This window comes from Sinocyclocheilus anshuiensis, unplaced genomic scaffold (assembly GCF_001515605.1).
Source record: "Sinocyclocheilus anshuiensis isolate Anshui unplaced genomic scaffold, SAMN03320099.WGS_v1.1 scaffold2422, whole genome shotgun sequence".
NCBI lineage: Eukaryota > Metazoa > Chordata > Actinopteri > Cypriniformes > Cyprinidae > Sinocyclocheilus > Sinocyclocheilus anshuiensis.
In genome coordinates this window covers 377748-388410 of record NW_015557345.1, presented here as the reverse complement: position 1 = coordinate 388410, position 10663 = coordinate 377748, and the positions used below count along the sequence as shown (strand labels likewise).

The following is a 10663-nucleotide window of genomic DNA, read 5'->3' as shown; positions in this document are numbered from 1 at the left end:
ACACTGCTTCCTGCCCTCCAGCTGCATTTCGCGCGTCATTAGAATCACGTGATTGCAAACAACATATTACACGTCAAAGAAATGAAACCAAATTCAAGGTTATTTGGGCTAGAAGTGGGTTAGACATAGCCGGATTATATCGGGTCTATAGTTAACCGAGACGTTGAAATGACGGCTATTGCTTGCTGGGTATCCTGAGCTGGACCAACATATTTTTCTTATAGTGTAACAAGCCCTTCTTCAGATAAAATGATTACATCATGGAAATGTACATTTTTTTTATGGAAAGTTATCAAACTGAAATGGCACCGAATAGTAAGAATGACCCTGCTTCTTCTGGCTGCCTGCTTCCTCTCCTTCATCGAGTCCTGCGCATCGGTTCCGTTCGGAACCGTTTGACGGAAGCGCAGAGCAGACCTGAGCTGTTTTTTTACGAATTTTAATTAAATAAGAATTTTGAATAATAAAAATGAATTTGTGTCTATTAATCAGTGTTAGAACCATTAAAGAAGAAACCGCATTTTCCATATTTCATTTCTAGGTTAAAAAAAGGAAAAATTAATGGACGCAAAAGTACACGGACCCATAATAAATGCTGCTGCCTAAGTAAGCAGTTCACTAGGTATTGAGACACAGCCAGTGTTCTCTTTTGTTATTGGCTATGTTCTCCTCATGCTATGCTAATTCCGGTATACGTGCTTAACGGAGGATTAACAAACCTGTTACAGCCAACCCACCCCTCAAAATAGATGTCTTCCTGTAATAGGTATTGAACTGAAGGTTTATGTGCGCTGATGAGTGATTGTTAGGAAGATGTTATTATTATCCGGCTATTCCCGAGAACTAGTTGTGTACTGGCTAGTTAACAACAGTTAGCCTGTTAGCATTAGTGTAACAATGATGGAGGATACAGACGCAGGGTGGAGGTTAAACTAAAACACTGGATTAAATCACGATTTGGATGTTTTAATGTGGTTACAATGACAGGTAAGTCTCAAACTAGTGTTATGTTGTCACTTGTAATGTTATTTATTCTTGAAGATTATTTTTATGTAGCAAAGCAGTACTTTAAAACATTCTTCTGCTAATTATTATTCATTTGTCATTTTATTTCATAGACTAGACTCGTAGTAGAGATGAAACCTCTAAAGCATACTTTTACTTTGAGATGAACAGGTAAACTCTCAAGTAAACAGGTAACTTGTTAACAATATAATTGTGTAAAATATCATTGTGTCCATATCATGTTCTTTCTTATGTGTATTTGATATGTTAAGAGGTGGAAATGGCTCACTCATCAGGCGGATCTCAGGAGGGACAGACTGACACCAAAACAAACACACACACGCAAGCAGGTGCCTCATTCACCTTTTAATCTTTTTGTCCTGTGATTTTTAAAAGAGGATGCTGGCACAGTATCACTAATACCAGCTTTATTAATGTTAACTTGTTCATTATCTGTTACTTGCCAAAATTGAATTTTCTCTATTATAGATAAGTGACCTTTCTATATTTTCTTTGGCTAATGTTGACTTTCGATTGTTACATCGAACATTTGGACACACTTGTGTATGTTTGGGGTTGGTGAGATTTTTTTATTAATGTTTTTAAAAGAGGCATAAGCTCACCAAGGCTACATTTATTTGATCAAATTATAGTAAAAACTACAAATTATTACAATTTGAAATAACCATTTTTTATTTTAATAGCTTTTAAAATTTAATTTATCCACCTTTTTCCTAGCGAGCCTAAGTTTTAAAGAGCCTCTTCTGGTTTGGGGAAAAAGACTGAAACAAATGATTATTACTCAATGTTAATGATCATTTCTGATTAAGTCAACATGTTACAAAATATAGACATATATTAGGCTACTGCTGTGATATTTACTACATCTGTAATATTGCTGAGGAAATACTTGAGCTTTTTAGGGTTATTCATTGTAGGCTTTTACACTTTTAAATTTCCTTTTAATGATAGATGGTTGAAGCGTGAATAGAATAATTTCACCTTGTGCCCAGTTTTTGAAAACTCTTATTACAGCATTCATAGAGCGAACTATGCAGTCAATTCATTGCCACATATACTTGCAAAAGAATTTAATTATTGCAAAAGAAAATAAAGTTTTGCAAACCAAAATGAAAGTATTTAGAAAAAACAAATGTGCTTTTTGCAAACAAAAATAGAGAATTGCTAAATATAAATGAAACCGAGCAAAAGCATTGATTTTGCAACACATTTTCCATGGCCATAACTATTCATTTATTTGCAAGGCTGCTTTTATTTTGCGTTTCAGTCAAGTGTGAGCTCGCGATATCGTTTTTTACCCCATTATGCTTCATGTTTCTGTGCATTTCACTTTCTGGTATTGGTTTGACATGGGGGTGGAGTCAAGGGACTGGGGCTTGTACAACAAGACTGGACATGCCTCCGTGGAAGTTACGTCATCATCCTGAGATGCAGATCACAACTGATCAAGGCACCGTCGTTGAGCAGAGGCATGCGTGTGGATTTCCTTCATTTTTCATTTACATAACTCCTGACATAAATTAAGAAATTACTGTCACTGTTTTTAATGATGTATAGTTTATCAAGTTAATTAGCCTAAATTATTTTACATGAAAACTAAGAGTAACTTTGAACTAATGTAAACAAAGAACACTTCTGTGTGCTGGCGTCCTCCCACAGGTTAACAGATTTTAAGCAAACACCGTTAAAACACATTAAGTTTACAAAATGAAACAATACACATTTTAATGCTATAAAAGTGCACATTGAGAGAAATAAACAGCAGATGTTCATTTTAGCAAGTTAGCAACTTCTTTAACTTGAGCAAACGCTGTTAATACACATATAGTTAATAGAACGAAACCATGCATGTTTTAATGCTAGTGAATAAAAGGAAACAATCCACCCGCATGCTATTGCTTGCAGAAAGCACATTTGTTTTTTCTCAATACTTTCATTTTCTTTTGCAATACTTCAATTCTTTTGCAAGTATATGTGGCATTAAATTGACTCCATAGGTATCGCTTTTATAAAACAGTTAGCATGCACTTAGCCCACCCATTAAGTCAAAATTTTACAAACAAAATCAAAACATTTTGAAACAATTTCTTTGGCACAGTAATACTGATAACAGAATGGTTGCCAAGCAACACACAGACGTGTTGGCACAGTAATACTGATGTAATGAGGTAACAGGAGTATGTTTCTATAGTAATTTACAACGGCTTCAAATTTTGGCTCAACCAATCATAATAAAGGACTGGAACTATCAGTTTTATAAGTTTTGTCTTTTTTTTTTGACACATTAAATGCGACCTTGCTGAATTTCCTTAAAATAAATAAATACAAATAAATAAAACAAAACCTTACCGAACACAAACTTTTGAACAGTAGTGTACTCCTTCATTATTACCATTTTGCTACATTTTGGAATAATTGTAAAGTCTATGAAACCTATGAAAAACCAAAAAGTATGGGAGGAGAAATACACTTTTTGGCTGCTTTTCCTTCACTGTCCTGTCTAACTCATCCATTAAAAACTATCCATTTTAATAAGATAACGCTTAATTTTTACACAATTTTTACGTCCTTGTTACACATCTTACTGGTAGTAGTAATAACAGTAAATTATGCATAATAACAAACAATGAACCCTCAACCAAACCCTAACATTAATTTTGTAGTAAGTACAAGTTGTTAATTAATATTACTATAAAATAAAGTGTAACCATTAATAATTAATAAATAAATAACAGAATTCATGCATGTAGGCAGAAGCCTTTTGATCCGAAGATTAAAAGTTAAGATCATTCAAACGTTTGACCGTTAATGTCAGTTTATATTAGAGTGCATTTGTTAAAATGATCAAACAGGATCAGGAGAAGTGAATAACATTGAGGTTTCAGCATTTGCTTGTATCCCAAACAGAAAAAATGGACAGTTCTCTTGGTGACAGTCCTGAAAATCACTGTTCTAATAATGGACAGGTGAGACCCAATCACTCATATTTTCATACACAACTGTGTATTGCTTAACTAATTTACAGCATGTTATTTGCCGTTCTTCTTATCATCACTGCACATCAGTGAACTTTGATGTAAATTTCTTTCAGTCTTTCTAGAATTAGAAATGAGGAGCAAAGGTGTCCTCACACATGTATAATTTTTATTTATTTATTTATTTTTTTGGTGTGTGTTTTTCACAGAGGAGGCCAAGTGACTGTTCAGAGATACTTCCCGAGGAATATATTTCAAATTACAAATATGATGGTAGGTTTTGTGTTTAGCTTTCTTGAACATTCAATAATGTTACATATCACTTGAATGCAGAGGTCATGACTCATTATTACTCAGCTGATAGTGTGCTGCCGGAATGAATTATAAAACCTGGAAATAAATTAAAATTAGGTTCCATCGTTCCAATGTCAATGGGTTTTTTTAGAATAGGTTTTTGCTTAAATGTCTGAAATAAGGTCTATAGTTAACACAATCTCAAGGTATTTTCATCTTTCATGTTATTGTTCATCTTATTGTTGCTTTTTTTTTTGTCTTCAAAAAGATGGTTGCTAAACAAGTGGGTTAGTGGGACAACTGTATACAGCCCACCAGGGCACCATACAGATTTTATAAGATATGTCTTAATTTATGAAGAAAATTTTATGAACAAAACGTGCAAGAATCAAAAACTTTTGTTGGTGACAGAGCTTGTTTTCTGCAATAACCCAAATGAAAAAAAGAAAAATCCTGTTGGGTTTTTGTCAATGGAACCAGGGTGTTGCTAATTTCCGGGTTGGCCTACAAAAATACCTAATCACTGCAGCCCTCTATAGCACATTATTAAACAATTAATGGCACGTTCAACAAGTTGGGTACACATTGGTCCCCAAATTTTTTTAAAGTGCCCCTATTGTGGACTTTTGTAAATTACATTTCATACAGTGTGTAATGCAGCTGTACTGCATGTGAATGTAAACAGTCTGCAAAGTTGTAAAGCTGAAGTGCATCATAAATAGTTATCTCTCAAAAGAAAGAGTTGACTCTGAACCACTGAAACGAGTAGTTTTGAATTCAAATTCCATTCCGCAAATTTCACACGTCACAAATTCTTACATTTGCATAATGCCCGCCTACGTTCTGCTTGGACATCCTGCGAAAACAAAATTCAAATGCTGTAACTCATTCGTGTGGATAACATAATGTCAAGAAGAAGCTGTGCTCTGCGCTGTGAAAGTGAATTTGGTTTATTTTCACTTCCAAATGATGAGGCTGTGAAGAATCAGTGATTAAACTTAATCATTACTAAGATACCACAGTAGTACAATCTTTTGCTGTGTTCCCGTCATTTCACTGATGACTGCGTCTCCAATCTCCGCGAGTTCATTGGGGATTCGTAAACCGGTTGTCTTTGAAAGAAGGGTCAATGCCCAGTTTGTTTGGAAAAGTTTGCTCCTCCGAATCACAACCTGTAAGTATGATTAAGAATTGTTGCTTGGATGTTCTGTCGAGCTTGCAAAATATGTAGTTTTGTGTGTTGTGTAGTCAGTCAGTGCAGCTGTAAGTCTCTGGCTAACTCACGTTATAGTTCTGCTAATCAGCTGTGGGCCTGCTATTGTCTAGAAATGTGTCGATTAATATAGAATGTCTGATGTACTTGGAGTCATGATAAAGGATGGAGCAATATGTTGGTTTACAAACTGCAGTGCTTTATCAGTACTCTTTGTCTGTGTTTAGCTAACGTATATACCATTACTGTTTGTGTCTTTACTACCAAGCTGTGGGTCCGGTTCGCTAACATTAATGTAAAACAACTTTTCCCCCTCTGATTCTTTCTTTTTAGAACAGAGTGGAGCACTTTTATTATTATAATAGGATATATTATTGATAAGCTATATTCCAGTACTGATGATGGGCGTTCTGTTTCTGACATGTAGACAGAGTAGACCAATCACAACAGACTGGATCATCGGACCAATCAGGGCAGAGTAACATTAGGCAAAGGAGGGGTTTGGAAAGATGAGTCTTCAAATGAATAATTTGAGAGTCGTTGAGAAATAAAGTAAAATTAAATGTATATTATAAGAAAATGAAAGTGTTTTTTGACCTTGCATGCATGTGAACCTGTTGTTGGGGACACCCAAAACCAAATTATAAACATTTCAAATAGCATAATAGGGGCACTTTAAGCAATAGAGGCACAAAGCATTTCAAGTATGTTTGATGTTTTGGGCCAATTTTAGAGCACATATTGTTTTCATTTGTCTTGCATCTCCTAGTAATGAGGCATATATTTCTGTGTGAGTTTGTTGTTAAAGGGATCATATGATGCTTTTTTAAAGATCATTATTTTGCTGACATGGCTGCTTCAACACTAACTGCGGTTACTGAAACCACGCCTTCTTTCTTTGCGTGCACATTTGGGCGCATTATGCTAATATTTCCACATAGTGAGGTAGATATGTGGGGGCGTGTTAGAACGAGCCGTTTTAGGGGTGTGTGGCAGAGTCTTAACTTTGATAAAGAATATCTCTTTGGTTTTGAGACTTTAGTCTTTGCAACTTCAGGGATCTTATCTATGCACAATCAGCTTGTAACACTCCAAAGAGAAAGGAAAACTTGAAATCGCATCATATGACCCCTTTAAAGTCTGGTAGTGTGTGAAAGTCTTCAGTCATTAGTGTGTGATGCCCAGTTTTTCTCTGTAACCATTTACAAAGTCTGCAAGTGAATTATTTTAAATGTTGTTTAGTGTAATCAAGCCTTTACTGAAAGAAATCTGATAAAACAAAGATTTTCCCCCCCCTTATTAGAAGTATATTCAGCCATTCATTCATTTTCCCAACTGCTTTTCCTATGTAGTGTAAGGACAGAGGGATGCTGGAGCCTGGATGAATGGCCAGTCTTGGAAAGATTTTATCAGTATTTCTACAAATCGACATTTGATGGCAAACTTTCAGACCTCTTCTAAGGGATGGCTTAATTTAGACTAAATCTGATACTTGCAACCAATTTTTGTAAATATTTATTTTCTTAGAACATTTAATTTTTGACTTGGGTAACTTGTAAAAATTAGGAACCTCATACAAAATAAATGTAAAGTAAAATTCCACATATAATATTTAATTTGACCTCTAAAGGTGGATGAGCAACATTATCAGAGGGTTATGTAGCTTCTCTCTGATGATATTCAGAAAAAGGACAAAAAACATGACTTGCTAATGACTGTTTTAGTTGCAAACCCTGTTTTATATGAGTTTTCACAGAAACTTTTTTTTTTGTTAATTTGTTCATATTTCTGTTTTCTCCCAGCTTCCTGGTACCAGGGCCCATTCACCAAATCCCTCCAGAGGGCAGAGGCTCTGTTTCGTAACCGTTTTAACCCTAGTCTGAAGTGGCTCATGGGGCAGAAGGACAAAGATAGCAGCTGGGACTCTGAGAACGAGAGCATTTCCTGTTCCTCCAGAAATATGCAACGCCTTGGGCAAACTTTACAGAGTTTCAGCTCTCAATGCCACATGCTCCGTGATCCTGCATCAGGAGGCAGGCTGTTTGGCTGTATCATGGGTCTTTCTTCCTCTGAGGAAGATGATTTTCACCACCACCCTCAGGCTGCAGCCTTCAGCCAGCATTACTGTCAGCTACAACACCTGATGGACCACAGAGCTCAGCTGATCTTCCTCCATGAGTACAGCCGTCGCACACATGTGGCCACCTGCTTTGTGGTGCAACTGGACTCAGTGTTGGAGCAGACGCATCTCCTTTTGGCTGACAGGGGGCAAGTAGCTGAGCAGCCCAACTCTACATGGAACCTCAGCCTTAGAGCTTTGTGCCAAGAAATGCAGGTTCACGTCAACCACTGGGATCTGCTCTGGGCCAAAGCTCGATCTGACTTCCATCTTCGCTGTGTTCTTTTCAGGTGTGTGAAGACCCTTGCTTCCATGCAGCGAACTTTACACTTGCTGGGCTTCCAGGCCTTGTGGTTGATGGAGCAGTGCATCCACATGGCACTTTCTGCTTTGGCTGCTGCCCAGCTGGACTGTGTGCCCAGAGATGCCTTAGTGGACCTGCTGTGTGCGGTTGAGCTGTACAACCAGATCGTAGAAGACAAGTGGATCCAGGGTACAACATCTGCCTGTGACTCACAGCTCATGTTCAGCTCATACTGGCCCCAGCTGGGATCTGTTTTGCTTAAAAACATAACTGGTCCTAAAACATTCCCAGTTGAGCAGTTGATGATGATTCTGGCCCAGAGTCAAGCTCAGAAATCAGCTGAACAACTTTACACATGGTCTTCCCAGCAGAGTTACCTCCTGCATATGGCTAAAAACCCCAACAAACTTAAGAGTCTCTTTGCACACCCTAATCTCAATAGTCGGCTTTCATCATCACCCACAATAAACATACATACAGTACAACTTGAACCTCAATCTACTGTTAATGAGGTGCCCCAAAAGCCCCTTCACAGCCTCTGGTCCTCGAATCTTCCATTCTCTTCGTTTATCTCGAGAGACAGAGAGTGTCTCGATACCTTCTTTCAAGTCTTAGTGACCTCAACAAATCTCTTAGCTCCACTTATTCCCAGAAAACCTCTGTTAAACAGAACAGCTGATTTGGAGGATTCTGTGGTGATTTGTCGTGAGGCCAGTGAAGGAGAAGAGAGACTGCTAAACAGACCCAGAATAACCTCCAGGAACTACAACGTGGCCGCGATGGATCTCAGGAAGTCTGATGCATACATGAAGCTTTTCTCTTATTATAAGAAGCTGCTGTGGGGGGAATTTAGTAAAGCAGTTGTAAGTTACTTTTATTATCAGCCATACAACAGCACTCTGGGAAGTATCAACCAGTGGAATGATGAAATGGTGCTTCATTTGGTCACATGGCTCAAACATTCATATATTGAAGGTACTGATGTGCAGGTGGGGTTGAAGTATCAAATGTTAAAAAAATGTGTGTAATGTGTTTAGAAAAGATATGCAATGCTAATAATGGTTGAATCTCACAAAGAAATGACTGGATCATATTTCACCTCAAAATCAAAAGATAAAGTATCTTTTTACATAAATTAAATATAGTCATGATGTACACTACTGTTCAAAAGTTGTTGTGGCCAGCACTGATCCTGCAGTGTTGTGCTGCTCAATATTTTTGTGGAAACGGTCATAGATTTATAATTGTTTTTTATGATTCTTTGAGGAAAAGAAAGTTAAAAAGAATAGCATTTATTTGAAATATAAATATTTTGTAACATTCTAAATGTCTTAACTATAACTTTTGATCAATTTAATGCATCCTTGCTGAATAAAAATATTAATTTCTTTCAAAGAAAAATGATCTTACTGACCCGAAACTCTTGAATGGTGTTACATGTTTTAATTGTATTTTACAAATGTACTTTACAAATAATTATGTAAAAGATCTCAAAAATCTTTTCTTTATTTCTGATACTGTATAGTGTGCATCTCTAGTATTTTAAGATCAAATACTCTTTCCTGGATTCTGGCATTTCTTATTCTGAAATTAAAGAGGTGTTTTCAAGATTTTATTAGATAGATTATTTTTCATTACTTTTTTTTTTTTTTGTCTTTGTAGACCTCATTCCACAAGAATGTAAAGGAAATTTGAGCAATTTCTGCTCTTATATTTTATCTGCTGCTGCCTTCACACAGTGGGATGAAAGTGAGTTATATTAACAAAATTATGACTATTTAGATTTAAATGACTTTTCAGTGAAATGATTGACAATTGAAGTGAAGTTGGTTTTAATTGTGTCCTGTTGTATTGTAGTGATGTGTTTGTCGCTGGGCTCAGGGCTAAAAGAGAAGTGTGTCCCTGGATTTAAACAGGAAAGATGTTTAGTGAGGACCGCCACAACGGATCTCTTCCTCCAGCTCTTCCCACCTCTGCATATTGTTCTTCAGCTACTGCAATGCCCAGACGTAGAGTCAGGTACACAATGTTACACTTTTGTCATGATCAGTATGATAAATAGAATAGGGTTGTCATGATTTCATTAGTTGACGCTACACTGCCGTTCAAAAGTTTGAAGTTGATGTTTAAAAGTTTTTGAAGTTTCTTGCTCACCAAGCCTGCATTTATTTGACCAAAAATACAGCATATGCTGATTTGGTGCTTAAGAAACATTTCTTATTCATTGTTGAAAACAGTGTTGCTTAATATTTTTGTAGAAACTGTGATACATTTTTTTGTAATAATGTAAAAGTCTTTACTGTCACATTTGATCAATTTAATGTGTCCTTGCTGAATTAAAATATTAATTTGTTTCTTTCTAAAGAAAAAAAAAAAGTACTGATCCCAAACTTTTGAATGGTAGTGTACAGTCATGGCCAAAGGTTTTGGCAGTGACATCAATTTTGTGTTTTGCAAAGTTTGCTGCTTAAGCTGTTGTGGTGTTCATTCACATTGTTTCTAGATTATTTTGCAGAGTGATCAGATGCATTTAACATTTTATTTTTTCACAAAAAAACAAATTTCACTGTTTTTTGATCCTGACACAAAATGACCAGCTAACATTAATTGACTAATCATATCAGCAGCACATGTGAAAGTGTGAATGAGCTATCATACTAGTTAGATTGTAAGAGCAGACTGATTGCTATAAAAGGAGGGAAGAAGTGCTTCCAATCATTGTGTTCTTGTTG

General features: G+C 36.3%; 1 protein-coding gene across 4 annotated transcripts in view; it reads left to right on the top strand.

Moving 5' to 3' along the window:
- Positions 1 to 560: 560 nt before the first annotated feature.
- The window catches only part of LOC107679116 (uncharacterized), an 18033-nt gene continuing 7930 nt past the window's right edge, over positions 561 to 10663 (top strand). Inside the window, exons 1-8 of one of the 4 annotated variants that reach the window (XM_016474573.1) lie at positions 561 to 987; positions 1119 to 1176; positions 1278 to 1355; positions 3934 to 3992; positions 4211 to 4274; positions 7311 to 8906; positions 9594 to 9680; positions 9789 to 9950. In XM_016474573.1, coding sequence (XP_016330059.1) covers positions 1286 to 1355; positions 3934 to 3992; positions 4211 to 4274; positions 7311 to 8906; positions 9594 to 9680; positions 9789 to 9950 — 2038 coding nt within the window. In that variant the 5' untranslated portion in view covers positions 561 to 987; positions 1119 to 1176; positions 1278 to 1285. Of the gene's footprint in view, positions 988 to 1118; positions 1197 to 1277; positions 1356 to 3933; positions 3993 to 4210; positions 4275 to 7310; positions 8907 to 9593; positions 9681 to 9788; positions 9951 to 10663 lie in introns of all 4 variants that reach the window. The other 3 variants (XM_016474574.1, XM_016474572.1, XM_016474575.1) reach the window with 3 other exon arrangements.